The sequence below is a fragment of the Homalodisca vitripennis genome, chromosome 2, assembly GCF_021130785.1.
Source record: "Homalodisca vitripennis isolate AUS2020 chromosome 2, UT_GWSS_2.1, whole genome shotgun sequence".
NCBI lineage: Eukaryota > Metazoa > Arthropoda > Insecta > Hemiptera > Cicadellidae > Homalodisca > Homalodisca vitripennis.
The window spans coordinates 82840294-82859957 of record NC_060208.1 but is presented as its reverse complement, the minus strand read 5'-3'; the positions used below and the strand labels follow the sequence as shown (position 1 = coordinate 82859957).

General features: G+C 30.8%; 1 protein-coding gene across 1 annotated transcript in view; it reads right to left on the bottom strand.

Moving 5' to 3' along the window:
- LOC124354283 (dipeptidase 1-like) overlaps window positions 1-19664 on the bottom strand; it is a 132723-nt gene that overhangs the window by 31528 nt on the left and 81531 nt on the right. Inside the window, exons 3-4 of the mRNA XM_046804621.1 lie at window positions 3814-3946; window positions 511-703 (exon numbers count right to left, since the gene is read on the bottom strand). Coding sequence (XP_046660577.1) covers window positions 511-703; window positions 3814-3946 — 326 coding nt within the window. The remainder of the gene's footprint in view (window positions 1-510; window positions 704-3813; window positions 3947-19664) is intronic.

Here is a 19664-nt window from a genome sequence, read left to right as displayed (position 1 = left end):
GTTTTAAAATTGAGCTGAACAATAATAACTGAATACAGTCTTTTATAGAGAGAAGGAGATGTTTACATAGGGAAAGTAATGTTTGGGAGAACGAAAATCAATTAACTTAAATATTAGTGAAACAATTTTTGTCACAAATATCAACTGAATTCGAAAATTATCCATTGCTGTACAGAGTATTAACATTATGTTGATTGTACGAAAATATTAGTGCTCTCTGTTAATAAACAAACTTCGCGAATACGCACGTTTAAAAATTTAAATTTAGCCTAAAAATGATTTTGATGATTTGCCAGGTATAAGAAAGTCTTTTACAAAATAGAAAATAAAAGGCACTAATTACATAAACATGAAACTGTTATAAATAGAAAATGTACACAACATCGAATTAATTGTTCCATTTAAAAACACAGATACAAATAATTAAATTTAAAATATATCTTGATTACATAATATGTAATTTGTAATATTACAAATAATCAATATTGAAATATAATTAATTTATCTTACCCATCAATAAGTGGAATTTCAGACAAGATGCGGCGGACGATGTCGAGGCGCTGCTCCAACGTGCCGGTTGGTGAGGCGGGGGGCGGTGAGCTGGTCAGAGCCAGAGGCCATCCCACCCCCAGAGCTAGGGCCGTCAGCAGCAAACACGCCAAACACGTGATCACCCACGGCCTCAGCCGCACCTCTAGCACGGCTGTAGGACAACAGGACAGGCCTGCCCACTGTTAGGGCTACAACTACTGTTCACTACAATACGTTTAGTCCTATAAACAGTCCCAGCTGCGTAGTCCGCCAGCATCAGCCCCACTTCTAGCACGGCTGTAGGACAACAGGACAGGCCTTCTCACTGTCAGGGCTACAACTACTGTTCACTACAATACGATTAGTCCTATAAACAGACTCATCTGCGTAGTCCGCCAGCATCAATCTCACCTCTAGCACGGCTGTAGGACAACAGGACAGGCCTTCTCACTGTCAGGGCTACAACTACTGTTCACTACAATACGTTTAGTCCTATAAACAGTCCCAGCTGCATAGTCTGCCAGCATCAGCCCCACTTCTAGCACGGCTGTAGGACAACAGGATATGCCAGTCCACTGTTAGGGCTACAACTACTGTTCATTACAATACGATTAGTCCTATAAACAGACTCAGCTGTGTAGTCCGCCAGCATCAGTCTCACCTCTAACACGGCTGTAGGACAACATGACAGGCCAGTCCACTTTTAGGGCTACAACTACTGTTCATTACAATACGATTAGTCCTATAAACAATTTCAGCAGCGATACCCGTTAGCAGTGAACACTGTCTTATTTACCTGAAGCATATTCAGATTAATTACATAATATGTATGCATTACCATTTAAAATCATTAGAGGAATAACATAAATTTATTCAGGAATAAATACACAACGCAAAGTTAGACCAAATGCAGCTGGTCTCTTTCTCTGGTGTTAAAACCTTAATTGAAAATTATGAAATTATTTAAAAGTGCAAAAGGCTACAAGCACATTCTATTAAAAATTATAATTCTAATAAAAGTCTTGCCTCCAAAATCATAAAGTATCCTTAGGTTATAAGCATTCATTGCCATAATTTTTATCCTGTTCACTTCCTTTAACGCTTGTGGGCTAAAATTTTAAATTTTTTCACAAATAAAGATTGTAAAAGTACAATAACATTGATATTTGAAATCATTCGTCGTCAATAATCATGAAAGAATCACTGTTTACAAAATATTTGTATAAATTTGGTAATGATTGACCGGATGAACTGGAGCTGAAGTCAACATTCACATTTGTTACGTTTTTAAAAAAGTAAACACTGAATACCTTGTTAGTTTATCGAACGAAAATAGTTATTTTAATGGGATGTTTTTACGTTAACTTTGTTTCATGCATTTTACGGTATGAAATTGGGAAATTCATGTACATTACCATACAACATTTATTGTATATGTTGTTTAAATATACAATTAAATAACTTATATATCCAGTTTATGACAGTTATAATACGTTAAAATGTACCTAAAAATTATTATATTAAAGCATTTGTTATTGAATCCAATATATGTTGCATGTAGATATAGGCAAACATAATGTAGTGTTATTTTATTTTATTTTATTTTATTTTATTTTATTTACATGCTATAAAACAGGATTTACCCTAATAACATTATAGCAGTTCAAGAAAAATTACAAAACAGACATCAGTGGTTTGAGTTATAGCTCAGTCCATAGCACAATTCTTCACGTTTGGCTTTACTTTACTTTTCTTACAGTAACTAGTGTAATATCATAAATATACTATAATAACAATGTAATAAATATAATATAATAACAGTGCAATAAATATAATATAATAACAATGTAATAAATATAATGTAATAACAATGCAATAAATATAATATAATAATAACAATGCAATAAATATAATATAATAGTAATAAATAAATAACCAAACACCAACCCACATAGAGAACAAAACAGCCCGGGGAGAAACCTATGGAGAACGTTGACCTACGGATCTCATGACAACAATGGCTTAATCTTTTTTTTGAAAACATTCAAGCTGTCATGGTGAATGTCAATGTCGGACCCACCCAAGAGTATTGTATTATAAGACCTCATCATCCTCAACAGAGGAAAGAATGCACGCGTCGCAGTGCGTGAATAGGGCAAATGAAACAAACATTTGTTCCTGCTGTTGAAGTTCCTCCCAAACAGTTCGCGTCGTCCACCCGACCCCGGACCAGGCCCCAGAGATACACCTGCGCCAGGACCCGTCTCCTCCGACTCAGACTCTCCAGCCCAAACATTTCTAATAACTCAATGTATGGCACTAAATATGTATATATATTAAAGCATTTATAATATAAATATCTCAAAAATCTTTTTTGAACTTGTTCAATCAGTTCTTCGTGAATTAAATGCATTGGATTCCATACAATGACGGCGTTCTCAAGTCTTGACCTGACTAAAGATGTGTACAATGTGATAAAAGACCTGATGTTTTTAAAATTGACCCCCTGTCTTATTATAAACCCCAACATACGACTAGCTGAATTGACACAATTTTCTATGTGACTGGAAAATGATAAATCACTACTAATTACAACACCTAAATCTTTTATTGAATCAACTCTTGCAATTACTTCGCCATTTAAGTTATAATTTTTTATATACATATCATCATTTGAGGACTTATGTTTGAAGAAATTGTTTTCTTATGTGTCAATGAATAATATATTTCAGAATTATATTGTTATAGATTATATTTTGTATTCTTAGTTGCTGCTTATTCCTTATTTGATCCACGTGTTGATAATATTATCATATTAATCAATCAATAGGGTTTTATTTGACATTGTAGAATTTTAACAGTTATCAACACTAAAGAATGTAATATAAATAAAGTGGTTATGGGTAATCCAACACTGAACTTATAATATAGATAATGTACAAACAATGGTTTCCATTGACATATTTGAAACCAACGTTAAGGAATGTTTCATTAACTTGAATTACAAAATTAACTCCCTTAATGTTAATCGATTAAATATTAAATTATACACTATGTAGATATTGATAAATATATCATTAATATATTTACTGCTAAAGAATATAAAGTAAACAAATTCAATATAGTTTTGCAACATTTCCTTTCTAGTGTCTAAGTAGATAAATCTATGACTTCTCTGATAAAATGTTTTTGGTAACATAAATAACCAAGGTTTTCTGTGGTTTATGATAATACTCCAATGGAGGATCTGATTAGTGCTCACACAAGGTAGTGGCGACGTACCTTTGACCTCCTCGCTACTGTTGCTGCTGCTGATGGATCCAGCAGTAGCCAGCAGGGTGCGAGCTTGCCCGTTACACCTGATGGCACCGTTGATCAGCCGTACGGGGGGTCCGTGTTCGGAGAGACAAGTCGTCTAGAACACCATACAGTCTAATTTACTGAAAGAGTTTTAGAAAACAATTCTAAAGATTCCTAGTTATGCTTTGACTGCCATCAATGTTGTATGAAGATTCTACTTTACTTAGTCATATAAGTACGAATATTTTCATGGGTTTATTTACTTACTGCATGTGTTCGGAAACGTAATCATTTCAGTTTTGGAATTGTTTAAATCATTCAATGTTGAGAGCAGCAACGTTTAGACCTTTTTTACAAACATGGTTTTTCAAGAAGAATTTTATGAAGACCTGGCCTACTAAAACCCAGAAATAAAGAAAAAGATATAAAAGACAAATTAAACATAAACTTAAAAGTACTTTATCCGTAGAGTAAATGGGAGTATTCTCTACGTATGTACACTTTATTCGTAGATATACATGGCTAGTATACAATATTGCTTATTAAATAATGAGATTTTAATTTATATTTTCTATAACGGACACAATTTGTACGGAAAAAGGAGATCGTTACAAAGTTTACTAAATATTAGTTTTATTTCAAATGTTAACAAATATATTCCTTTGTAACTGTAATTACAACACAGGTATGTTTTTTTATAAACAGGATTGTAAGAAAAGAATACAAATTTATAAGGGTACGTACATTCACAGATCATCACTGTGTTGGATATTGAATTCGCAAAAATGTATTTGCCATTATATTTTTAGTTGTGTTTTTGTAAATAAATACCAAAAGTAGCTTGACATTAAAAATACAAAGGAAATATTTTAAATACAGAAACATTGATCGGGGACCATTCACTCATAAAAAAAAAACAGAGGTGTAACATATGTTTGAATTGGAATCTTTCTTTTAATTTTTCACCATTTTGGACAGTGTTTGTGCGCGTAATATAATTGTTACATAACACTCTCTCAGGATTATCCAATACTGCTGTATTTTGAAATCGTGCCATTTTAATTTGATACGATTAAAGTGCATCTGTTAAATTCTAATCGATTTCAACAAATATTAGTTATAATATACTATTTTAATACTGTTTTTGAGCATGCAATTCACCTAATACTATTGTTGGAAGTACGAACGAACTTTTCAGTATTGCAACTAAAACAGAAACAAAGGTCTTCTTGATGACGGATTTACTCTTACTACTTACTAAAGTTTAATCCCTTAAGTGCTTATGAGACGAAACAATATGAGTATACTCTGAAATACTAGTTTTTTTAAACTACTACGAATAACCAATAAATGATACATAAGTTCACACAATAAACCATGGGTCCTACAAGAGTAACATCATCGTTGCTACTTAATAAATAAATATTTTTATAACAGCAAAAACACATACGACTACTCAGTAGATCTTAAACCAAGATTACTAAATTTCAGCAGGTAACATTAATTGTGATCGAATAGAGCATAAACAACCACCGACCAGTTATGGTCAATATCTCGGTTAAGCACGGTGCCCACTGAGATCGGCCCGGCCCTGCCTTTTTGTATAGTCAAGGCACATGCAATTAAATGGACACCCCTACTTCAATCGGCCCGGCCCAGCTCAGTTCGGACCGGCATTTTACACCCTGTAAAAGTGCATAGACCAAATAGACAAACGCCCACTGCGAGAGACCCGGCCCGGACCTTTTTTCTTTCTCCGTCCACTGCGACCAGCCCGGCCCAGCCTGAGCCGGCCTGGGTTTTCCTGCCTCAATCGGCTCTGGGGGCGGCTGTGCCGGTGCTATGTAGAAGAAGTTCGTCCGGGCCGGGCTCGGCTGCCCTGAGCCGGTCGCAGTGGGCATCTATTTCAACTTTACATAAAAAGGTTAGGCCGGTCACAGTGGGTGCCGTGCTTAGGGCGTTTGACTTTAGATCTGAGTTAGAGATACTGCAAGTTAAACTCCTGTATGTGACCGTTGCACTTTTTAATAGTACCATCGACTTTGTAGTGTATCGAGTCTTCCCTTTATTCTGTTCACACAGGCCAATGGCCCATGCGGACGGGCAGAGTAATTGTTGAGATAGGATCGGTCTCCCCTAAAAAGTAACGAATGGCTTCTCTACCTCAGGTTGGCAAGGCTTAAACAATTTCAGTTATCTTCTTTAATAAAGCTATCTTCTTTCTTGAATATTCCTAAAACTTATCTAATTACTCTATAATAATAATAGGATATTTTTGCAAGTATTTTGAAGTAGGTAGTGACAACGAACGCGTAAGTTTAAAAAGTAAACATCTTAACTAAAACATACAGCATCAACCCGCAGTAATGACAGACATAATGTGTTATACAATGCGATTTTGTTACTTATGAAACAAAATGTGCAACATAAATAGGACCAAATAACTAAAACAAAGTTTTGAACATATATTACTGATTTTATAATGCGTCAACCTTTTCGCAATAGGTAAATTTTGGTCATTAAGTATTCTGAAAAAGCCGATCGCCTATCTTTTACAAGCCAATAACAGAATCCTAAGACAAGGCTTTAACTATACCAGTAATTTGCATATTGAATCCAATATAACAATTCATAAACTTAAATTTTCAGAATCTAGCAACATAATAATTGATCGTACCTAAAAACTTTAACTCCAGAAAGATTGGCGATATCAGCGTTAACATCAGAGTCTATAATAGCCGTAAAAAGTAAGAGTTTTTTAATGTTTACTATACAAATTTTTAAGAACGCATCAGAAACGTGGATAAATAAAATAAGGCATGAATTTCAACCTATTTTCGCCCATTGCTGTTAATGTATTTCGCATCCACTAATTATATTTATATAATTTAAAACTTTCATCTCATTTGAAATAAATTGCCATTTGGAGAAATTAGATCCTACTTACATTTTACAAAAAGATCAGAAACCGATTTTTGTTGAAATATAAATATAAATACATCCTAAGAAAGGAATCGGTATATGTGAAACGGTATTTATGCAAGAATAGTATGTTTTACTTACTTATGTAAAATTACTTTCTGCAAAGCAATAATATGGCTTTTAGTACCCAGTTTTTTGTTTAAATGCGTAATGTAATGGAAAAGTCTAATATTACTACAGATATTCAGGCCTGATGGTGTGTACTTTGACTATTCTAAATCCAAAGGCTATTAAAGCAGAGTCACTGAAATTTAAACTTGAAGTTTAATCTTATACCATATATTCTTGGAGAAACTGAACTGTTAACAATAGTTAATTTTGTAAAATTAACCTAATATATTGATATGAGATTTAACATTCAATTTATAGACTACCATTTTTATTCCAAACATTTTCTACGGAAGATTTTTAGAAAGTTTTTTTCACTGTAATGTTCTTGATTTATCGACGGCCTAATTTGGGAAAATAATAATCAAAATAAGTTAAGAATGGTCGTCCGAATTTGCAAACAATGACTCGTTCAATATCAATGTTGCAATATCCGAAGGATTAACCATTCAATTATGCATGCCCCTACCAAATTTTCAACATTCTCCTCGAAGTAACAGACACCTTAGGATATTTACTATCAGGTAACATATCTTAGTTCCAGGTACTTGTTGATTAAGATTACCCCCAACCATTATTGCCATGTTACGACAAAATTTCGCGATTCTCCGAACTGTCGAGGAGTATTCAGCCTTGGTAACCCGTGTTAGTTTTAGTGAAAATGGAACTTAAAAGCAACTATTAGACTTTTAAATAATATTTATAACAAGATCTTCCTTCAGATAAAAAGACTTAAAGCTTTATAAAATGAAAAATTTTAGTCACATTTAACTACAAAAAAATAATATGTAAATAATAACAAATTAGTCATAATTAATTTACAACATAAAATTTTTGATTGCCCAGCATATTTTCCCTCCCAAATATTTTGTTGGTTGCTTTTGATCCCTTGAATCTCCCAAAACTGAAATCCTGTATACGTCACTTCGGTGTCTATAACTTATTTACTGTTGGGACTTACTACAGAAAACTCTGGCAGAATGGTAGAAACTCTTGCATAGCCATGCATCCTCTTCAATGTTTCTTCTTTGCATGGCTTTCTCTATTCCATCTTTCCACATTAACCTAGGTCTTCCTCTTTTCCTATTCCTTGTTGGTCTCCAATTCCATACTTTCCAAGGGATCCTATCTTCATTCATTCTTCTCATGTGACCATACCATTGTAAAATTTATATCTAAGCTCACAAAAAAAAACTTAACAAGATTATAATATTCTATAAAATACAAGAAACGTATCTTAATTTTTTCAACTCATTCCTGTATGTAATTTCAATACTCGTACTAAATGGTTACAAAAGAAGAAAGCAATGAGCCAATCGCGCTTTGCAATTGCCTCGTTGAACACATCGTTGTGTTCCTGTACTATAACCGGGAACACGATCGACAATGAAGATGATATTGTCTCATATTGCTGAATGGAAATTAAACTCCAATGAAGGATGCGGTAAAAGTGATTGTAACCAAACTCATTGTTGTAACCGCATCGCACCGCCATTACTGGGTTTAATATTGAGCGTTACATCCAGCTCCGGGGTGCAGAGTGAATTGGTACTTAATCATTTCATTCAACCTCAATTCCGTACTCTCGGAATTGGAATTGCACTACTCGTAATCAATGTGTGAAGGAATGTAGCACATTAAGTGTTTACGTGTAATCAATCAATATTATATGTGTACACTTTTTGATTTTAATTTACTATGTATTAAAAATGTTTTATAAAACGATATTGATTCTGATGTTGTGTTGAAATTTACATACTTATAGAATTAAAGTTTATACAGTATGTGTATGTATTTTTTCGTGTCAATTAAACAGCCAGACAAATTTAATTAACTCAAAAACCCGTCTTGTAGTAGTTACATGCTCGACATTCCGGTTCTAGTCCCGACTCGGTGCAACAATTCCTTCTTGGAAGAAATTTCTTAAATAATAGATTTAGGGGATATATATATAAATTAAAATATGTGTGTGTGTGTGTGTGTGTGTGTGTGTGTGTGTGTGTGTGTGTGTGTGTGTGTGTGTGTGTGTGTGTGTGTGTGTGTGTGTGTGTGTGTGTGTGTGTGTGTGTGTGTGTGTGTGTGTGTGTGTGTGTGTGTATTATATGTATATTATATATATATATATATATATATATATATTTATAAAGATTATTTACTAAATATTACATACACATTTACATATATTTCTTTATTCCGATCAAATATTGTTTTACCATTTAAACATATAAGCGATAAAAACTTTTAAATGAAATTTATTATGTGAAATGGCAAGTCTGAAGTGTGTCTTTGCTATCCGGCAATTTTTTGATTTAGATAAAAATGGTACATGTTAGGGCAATTGTTAAGTAATATAGGATTGCAGTATTTATACAAATCTTTGTAATCCAAAATTAACACAAAATATAAAACAAACTGATAATACAACAAAAGTGATATTTTTCAGTTTAAAGTGTTAAGGATATCCTGAAAATAAGAACATCTTTATTTATTAATCAAAATGTTATAACAATTTTAAATACCCTATACATTTTCCTTGACAAACTTTACTCTACTTTTTAATATATTTCCTTGTTTAGAAAACCTATATTTAATTACGTTAAATTCATACTGAATAATTAATTTTTAATATTGTTTTATAGTTCGGAAATACTACATTTGTGTTTTGAATTAAAGAAGGGTATATAATTATTCCTGAACACAAAGCAATTTATTATTTTTTTATAGATACCTTAACCTTTTATTAATTTGTAAAAACCCACATTCATACGGCACTTGTAATTTTTCTTACAAATATATTATTAATAATTTAATTTACGATTCTAAGTGGACATTGAACTTCCTAAAAATATTTAAACACAAATTTATTTTTTCATTGTGTTATCATTATAAAGATATTATTACATACTTCTTTTCCATAACGAATTTGCTCATATTATGGTACTAATTCCCGAATGAATTGCTTTGAAAACTGCATTGCCAACACATTACTTGTTGCTGTCAGAAGTTTTGTTGTCTCAATGCATGCAATTCTTATAATTCATAAAATTTTATTGAAACAATAACTATAAGTTATTAAAAAATATCTATTTAGAATGATTATGATCATCTTGGAACGTGTATTTAAATACATGATTTATTTACGGATAAAAGCATCTTAGTTCTTCAGGGATTATTTCAGTATTAAAATCTTTTATAGTGATAGGTTCTTCAATTATTTAATTTATACACACGATGAGTATAAATGAGTGAAAATGTCGTGAAAATAACCCTACTATATATATATATATATATATATATATATATATATATATATATATATAAAATTATATATATATATATACATATATATACATATTATAATAAATTTATATATATATATATACATACATATATACATATATATATATATATATGTGTGTGTGTGTGTGTGTGTGTGTGTGTGTGTGTGTGTGTGTGTGTGTATATATTTATCGCAAATTGAGATTTAATTGATTTGGATAATATTTCAATAGTAATTTGCGTTAATTTATAATAACTCCCATGTGGTTATTTACATTGCCTTAGTAGTAATCATGTTTTGATAGTAGTCTATGAGTATTTTGACTTAGTAAGGTCCCGAATTTTAAATAATAAATATTAAAACCTAAAAACTACAGAGTGCCCCTTTTTGCTTTGGACTGCATAGGCCCCATGCATATAACTTAGAAGTAGTACTGGAAAGCGAATCACACATTGAGCAGGAGAAGGGGTTATAAATTTCAAAGTGGCAAGTAAAAACATAATATTGCTTTTTATCCCTACATTTCCATAACTAATGCCGCGGCACATTTCGAGCAGAATATTATTTTTTACGCTACCTTTGGCGTGCATACTTTAATTATAATAAATTAGGTTAGGTTTAGCTTTTGATAAAAAAAACACGTATAAACACATAAAAAACCAACAATATCTTCATGATTACTATTATTTATTATGAATGTAATTGTGTTGTATAATAAGTTTTTTTATTGTTCATACATATTATTAATCCATTAAAATAAATAATCAACCACTATAATCTACTGGTGCATTTATTATCGTAAGTGATAGTTACTCTGACAATATACACGATAGGTAGCTCACCATCGTTTGGAAGGGCATGGCAGGTTCTCGAGCTGATCAGATAGCAACTGACACCGGGGTCTGTGAGTGAGTCAGCAAGTCAGTGCAGGCGAGTCCACAGGTATGAGTGAGTCATCAAAGTATCGACCATTCTCCGTACTCACTGTTCTCGTGACTTGAAATCGATGTTGAATCATAGTTCTTCAGTATCGTAATTTATTTCATTCCAAAAACTACTCTGTATTAAGCTCATAACAGTATATTAACCTGAATTGATAATAACCGTCAGATTAGATAATACCCTTTTATACTTTGTACTTGTTATTATACTGAAAAATTGTACAAGTTCAAATACTAGTCCAACTCCATATATAATTTAATTACATATAATTTCTAACTCTTTCCAAGTAAATTTTTCACTCTGCACTCAATACTTATCTAAATAAAGTTTTTTTGAAATAAATTTTATAAAACTCCAAGTTTCTAAAAATATTTTTCATTATATAAAACATCTAGCAATCAACAAATTTGTGACTTTCCGATTTGTGTACGTAGTTGATGATAATTTATGTTCACAGAAAAAATAACACGGTCATCAGATAATTATAATTTAATTCAAAGGATGGGTTGTATACCTTTACAAAGATGTGTACATCAATCTTTTCCGTGGAAACTAATTTATAAATTGATCGTTCACACAAAATGTCCACACTCTTTCTCATAAATTAAATTTAAAAGACACAGTATTGTAAAAGTATAAATCTCTACTGATTTCATTTATAGCAAGGCAACTGTGTTAAAGGTACAGGTGTGTGGTAATGTGCTTATAAATTTTGTGCCTTTATTAAGAATTGAAAAAAGACAGTGCATATGGCTTTGTCATATTTTAGGCCAAAACCAAAATTACAAATTTAATGAGTAATAATGGAATGGAGTTGATTAAAAGTGGCCTCTCACTTATCGACAGACTGAGACAACTAAACGTTGGTTGCCACAAACCCATTCATTTGCAAATTTATTATGTAATAAAGGTAATTTTTTAAGCAAAGGTAAGACTAATACCTAAGAAATAAATAGACTCAACTAAGCTCAATTTCTTTCTTAGGAAAAAATCTTCTATATATTTGAATAAAAACCGGGATGTGGGCTTGCAATGTAAATTTACTCTCGCCACCTAGATTATTATATTAAACTTTTTATGTAAAAATTATACCAACATATAAAAATCTAACTTATAACAAAATATTACTATCAGGTCTTATTTTCAAACTAAAATAACTACGTTTCTTCAACTTTATCTTGTCCAACGAAACTGCTTCTAAATTTGAAATATTTCAGGCTTTTTCTAGTTATAGTAGAAAACTATTATTACATTCTTTAACGCATATTTACTATAACTGTATACCGCATGGAGTAATATGAGAGTCTCTCTCAATATACAAAGTGTTCTATAACCTATGTTATTTAAATATGTCAATAAAAACCTGTGACTTTGAAACTAGTAATATTTTTCGTTCCAAATTATACTCAACAAACTCAACAATGATTTGGAAACATGTTATGTTCATGTTAATTCAGTTTACAAACCGAGCATGTTCCATAAATAAAACCAAACATACCAGAACATTTGTTAATTAGTTAACTATTTATTTATTTACGTGAGTAAGGTAATATAAACTCCGTATATGTAACTAGACATGTTTAAGACATAGAAACAACAATTAAACTTGTGAACTTAAAAAATTATAAGAAACAATTTATTAGTTAAAACATACTTATGGTAATTTAAAATAAGGAGGTGTTGAACAATTGCGTCACTAGTTGTTTAATGTAAGCTAAACAAGATATTTACCATTGTTCAGTGACACAATACAATCTAACTGTGCGATGGCAAATGTCTGGAAAAATCAAGTTTCCTTCACAATTCTATCATAAAAAAAACGTTAAACAAAGAATTCCTTAATGTTCCTACATATTTTAGGAACGTGTGTGTTGAAGATATAACTTTGTACCTTTTGATAATGCAACAAATATAAATATAACTATTTACTTTATAATATATTATATTCATCAAACTGTATTGTATAAATGGGAAAATTCACTTAATTTAGGCACTATTTACAATTTTCTAACTACATTAATATATTGTTTAAAGTAAAACTATACAAAATACACAACTATAATGTTATGAATTATGATTTTTGTTAGAGCTTTTAATACGCATAGTGTGGTTTATGGATTCTGCAAACACTTGTTTACATCATTGGATAAATTACATTATAGTTAAAATTCTGACAATTATTTAAACGCATATATAAACGCTTTATATGGTTTTTTTTAATTTTAGTGTCCAAATATATTTTTGTCTACATATGTTATATTTTACAGTTTTATATACTTATTTTTGTTTAAGATTCCACCAAATTTCCGGAAGCTGTCGTTTTGATTGTAAGAATAGTTATCTACATTATAAATCATGTTTTGGAATTATACTTGTTCTCAAACGTATACTCAAGTGTTATTGCATTACTCAGGATTAATGAAAACGGATTATTTAGTTTTGGATGAATTATACGAAACATTTAGGTGCAACCAAATTAAATCAATAACGATTATACCATTTTTTTAAATAATGTCTATGTTTATCACATGTGCTAAAACTAACTATACGATTTCCAGAAAAATACAGAATATTTACAAAGTATAGTGCATGCAAAAGTGTAATTTTCTAGTCTACGAAAAATAAGGATGAGATGAGTAAATGTTCATGGAATAATTGTGATAAAAAGATAACCGAGTTTAGATTTACATACCTCTGCGGCTCGATCAAACTGAAAAAAATTATTAATATTGTTAAGAACTGTAACATAAGTGTCAAATATTAGTCATGTGTTATTATATAACGAGTGCGCCGATATACCAAACACTTATTTAAAATGAGATATAATTAAAGGTGTAGTAGTATGATATGTGCGATGTCACATTTTTTCTGAGTCTAATGTGATATGAAATTCTTTCACCAGCCGAATGTTGGGCCTGGAAACTTACAAAAGCAATTTATTTCTTAAATGACTATATGGTACAATACAGAAAAGTGTATAATGAATTTTTACATTAAGAATACAGAATCATTCCTTAAGTTGCATGTGATCGTTCATGTTCCAAATCAATAAAAATATAATATATTCCAATTTAAATGTATAGTGAAATAATAAAGTACCAATATAAACTATAAGAACTAATGATATGTAATTTCATGTCACTCCTCTGATGAAAACTATAAGGTAGTTCACATTTTATCGATTAATTACTTTCATAAGTGTCACTTTACAGTTGTATGTTCCAATATTTTTATTTGGTATAAAACTATGTTATGAAAAGAGACGTTTTTTACGATAAAATTTGCTCTTATTTACAGTATTAAGTGCCCTTATATGAAATTATAATACATTAAGAATACAGAATCATTCCTTAAGTTGCATGTGATCGTTCATGTTCCAAATCAATAAAAATATAATATATTCCAATTTAAATGTATAGTGAAATAATAAAGTACCAATATAAACTATAAGAACTAATGATATGTAATTTCATGTAACTCCTCTGATGAAAACTATAAGGTAGTTCACATTTTATCGATTAATTACTTTCATAAGTGTCACTTTACAGTTGTATGTTCCAATATTTTTATTTGGTATAAAACTATGTTATGAAAAGAGAGACGTTTTTTACGATAAAATTTGCTCTTATTTACAGTATTAAGTGCCCTTATATGAAATTATAATACACAAAATTATAACCACAGGGTTTAAATACATATTTTATTTTTTGGGAAGAGAATAATATACCAATTACAATTCTGATTACATTAGATATTATGTTATTCTTTTTCAAGATAAGTCTTGCTGATAATGATAGAATTATTACAAACTAGATGTATAAAACGAAGTGACTGAGTGATTCAAATATGAATACCGTAACAAATATTTTGTTCTATCTCACTTGAAATTTCTGTTATCAAGTTGCATTGAATAGAAGCAAAAAATATAGTGCCTAATATGAGCAGCTTGAATGGATCTACAAAATAATTCTCGGCTTGAGTTAAAAAAATGTATCCCTCTTTAACTTAAATGTGTGCAACTAAATTGTCAATTGACATTTATTGTTTTGTTTGGTATCAAATTTTTAAAATATTTTTATATAATGAAAATAAGTAAGTAATAAAAAAAATTACAAGACAAATCAATTATTGTCCAAATGTGCATTTTTATAACACGGAATGTAACAATAATGATCTCGCTTATTTATTTTCGTTTCGTGGTAGAATATTATTACAGTGGTGAGAAATTTCCAGGGCCAAAGACCATAAATTTTTGTAAAAATGTAATAAAACACGTTTTGTTTTTTGTTTTAGTCTACGTTTTACTCTTATTTACATGTTTCCATAGCCTGTATAACATTTACGGTTATTTTACTATAGCAAAATTATAGAGATTTAAATTCTGATAACTCACAAAGAACTACTTGTTGGTTGCTTTTGTAAATATCACTCTTAGAGCTGCTATCAAGGATAATATAAATAGTTGATTTATTAAAATGTTGGTAACTGTTAAAACGACGTATTTTACCACTTTAAATGAAGTACAAAATATATTTTTACATTTAATTTTCACCAGAAATTGTCTATATTAAAGCTTTTAATTTTTTTAATTAAATCTTTTCCCATTTTTTTATTAAAAAAAATTCAGTTAATACATCAAACTAATTTTTCACTAATTACTTTTTAACATTCTGAATAGCTATCCTCAAAACTAAATTTTTGAATAAATAGCTGTCCATCTTAAAAAAGGTTATTTGGTATTTTGGTAAATACAACACCCTATTGAATGTAGGGTTCAAATCATATTGCAAAGTGATTACCTTGAAACTTTATCGTGCGTTTTAAAATGCAGATTTCTCTAAGGAGGGAGAGGGAAAACTGTTTACGTTAAATGAATATAAATCTCCAACTTCAAATATTATTGGAATGAATTTAATGTTTGGTGAATAGTTTGACAGACGCAGACTTTGGGTCGCTTTGAAGTTGCATTATGTTGAATTTCAGTGCATTTGGAATTAAAAATGAGAGTATGAAAGAAAATGATTAGCTTTTTAATTTAAATTTTCGGTTGAAATAAAGCAAAGTATTACCGTCAGTGGATGTTTCAGCGAAACAGCTTGAAAATATAATCTGTCAATCTTATAAGAAATTATAACTCCTGCTATACAGTATATAGATTTCAAGAATTAAAAACATTAGATTGAAAAATAACTGACTAGCTTTGATGAGTATAATTCATCAAAGTCCGTATTATTTCAGTATAAAAATTATATTAAATGTATCAGTTAGCTAATTTATTATTAATGTGTGTAAATTTGTTAATTATCTCCTTTAACAGTTAAACTATAATATTATACACATTCTTCTCATTATTAAATTTATGACCTGCCACTAATTCCTCGAATATCAAGTGTGCCTATGGCCGAAACGTTTTATTTATTTATAACTTATGTCTACTATACTAATGTTTTATTTCTTTACATTCATTCATTTATTTAAGCTATTGTAATTGTAATTGTAATAACTTGTTTAAAAAGAGACGTTCAGAACTTTTTGTTTAAAAATGTATTGAGTGAGTGGGCTCTGTTTAATAGTATTAAAGTCAATCTATCCTATGAAAGTTTTTACTATAGAAAGTTATTTGCAAATGAAAATAAGTTTATTTAATTGCGATCTGATCTGGTCTGATATTACGGGTATATAAATATGATCTTTCATTATCAATTTTCGTGAACATATGTAGCGGCAGTGAGAATACCGTAGTCAACCTCCTGGTGTCTTACCTTTAAAATAGATCCATTTCATAACTATTGCATGCTTGGTACAACAAGTTGGACCGTTATCAATTTACATATTAGCCACATTAAGCAAATACTAATGTTATCGAAAGCCGTTGACTTTTAAATGGGCAGATATGAGGATAAATTGATAAACAGAGGTTTTAAAGTAGTTAATTACTTCTGCACTAATTAATTGTTTTTTCATGAAGAATGCATTTTACTATTGAGCATTTTAAATTTACCCCTATCCTACCAAACATATTTTTACAAATGTTTCCTTTATTTTATTCTGCAATAATCAAAAAAATTACGATGTGTAATAGAGAAAGGTGTTTACTCTTTATGAATACATATTATTTAGTAGCATATATTAAATATATGTCAAACCAAATCGTTTATTTGCTCGTTACAATTAACAATCCATGGCAAACGTCATTTTTAATTCTAAGATTTGGAACATTCACACCACAATCTTACCACATTCAAACTTACAACAAATTCAAACAATCAAGTCTCGCTTGTCCATCGCCAATAATTGCAAACCACTTCCAGCGCCGGAGTCAGTCATCCAACTGGGCGGTCTCCCAGTTAAATGGCAGAAAATCATCAACGCTGTCAAATGCGTTTGACGCTAGGAAGCGTTTTAGACGAGTTTTTGACGCCTTAAGTGTAGGGTCATATTTTATAAAATGGAACAATCTGTTAATGAATTGAATCTGCCTGCTCATACACTACCGTTCTGTGTTTTACAGTACGGTAGTTGCTCGCTCTCTTGTCTCATACCCATGTGTGTCCCGGCCCCTAACTCGGCACTTTTATTCATACAGAATATGATTTTGCGAAAAAGCAAACAATAAGACAAATATCATATTACTGAATATTTCATTATATGTTAAATTCTTACATTCATTTGTATATGTGTTTTAATTTGTAATTAATTTTTGACTGGACTTAATTTTTAATTAATGAACAATTTGTATTACACAAATTTAGCATTATCTGAGAACAATTCTTTGACCTTCATAACAATTCTACAGCACAAGGATTTAAATTTCCTTTCTCAAAAAATTCGACTGGGGATATGTATTGAATGGTTTAAGTATGAAAAGATTTGCCGATATCAGACGGAATATTGATGGAGGCTATAACAATAGCTGAAGGCTTCAGAGAGTGTTCCAAGTTGGCTTCCAACCAGGAACCTACTTAACCTCCGAAACTGTTTGGCGTTGGAAGGAAATCCTCATAAGCGCCAATAATAAGCCTAACTTTAACATTTTACACTTCGATTTACCTGTGCGTTTTTCAGTTATGAGCTGCTTACTAAATAGTTTGTCCTTTAACACAACCGACACATTAAAGCTCTAATACCAAACAAAGTTATTTTCTTCAATGGAAATATAAATTATGTAAATTTGTTATCAAGATTTCATGAGTCAGTCTTATTACATATATATATATATATATATATATATATATATATATATATATATATATATATATATATATACAGGGGTGCTGAAAAAGTCCCGGGACGGTCTAATAACTTTTGAACTAATTACAATATAAGAACCAAAACTTACATCAAGCTTTTGCTCATATAAAACTATTATTTTATATATTTCACCATGATATCCTGCTTATGGGGGACGTCCCGCTAGGGGTTGGTGAAAATTCTTAAATAGAAGCATAGGTCGAGTCGTACATAAAATTAAAGCTCTTTTAATTAGAAACATTTTGGCAAAAATCTGACGTAAAACAGTTGACGCATTACAAAATGGCGGACACTCAAAGATTATAAAATACAGAATTTTTCAAATGCAAACATTCTGGTTGTTAGAGAAAACTGAGACACTTAATCTTTTATTTTACTTCTTTTACTTCAAATCACTTACCAAAACAGTTATAACAAATGTTCAAAGTGTTTGCCTTCAGTTTGCTGACAATATCCCAATCGATTGTAGAACGCTGATATCGCATTGTTTATCTGGAAATTCCTTATCAGCAGGTAAGGTTATTACCTTCCTTATCTGGAAGGTAATCAGCTGGAGCAAACAAGACCAAAAAGACAACAATGAAATTGCCAGCTGACATATACAGTTTTTTTTATCAACTCAGTCACTTAGAAGTCTTCAAGCCCTAATTTTGCAAGTAGTTTCAGTAGTGCTAGTTTATTTTGCTATGGCGATTTCCAAGAGAGAAAGAATAACTTTATTAATGATGCGCGGGTTTGGTGACCGTATTAGATCATGTGATGAGGTAAGGCATCTGTTTAATGAAAATATCTGGTTTCAGCAAGATGGAGCCCCTCCACATTATGGCGTACATGTAAGACATTTTTTAGACAATGTCTTTCCACATAAGTGGATTGGTAGAAGGGGAACAATAGAATGGCCTGCCCGTTCTCCAGATTTGTCCCCTTTAGACTACTTCTTTTGGGGCTACCTCAAAGAAAAAGTGTTTAAAACAAAACCTCAAAATTTGGATGAGTTGAGAAACCGTATTGTAAGAGAAGCTCAGGGTGTTCCTGTCCCAGCTTTAAACAATGCGATATCAGCGTTCTACAACCGATTGAGATATTGTCAGCAAACTGAAGGCAAACACTTTGAACATTTGTTATAACTGTTTTGGTAAGTGATTTGAAGTAAAAGAAGTAAAATAAAAGATTAAGTGTCTCAGTTTTCTCTAACAACCAGAATGTTTGCATTTGAAAAATTCTGTATTTTATAATCCTTGAGTGTCCGCCATTTTGTAATGCGTCAACT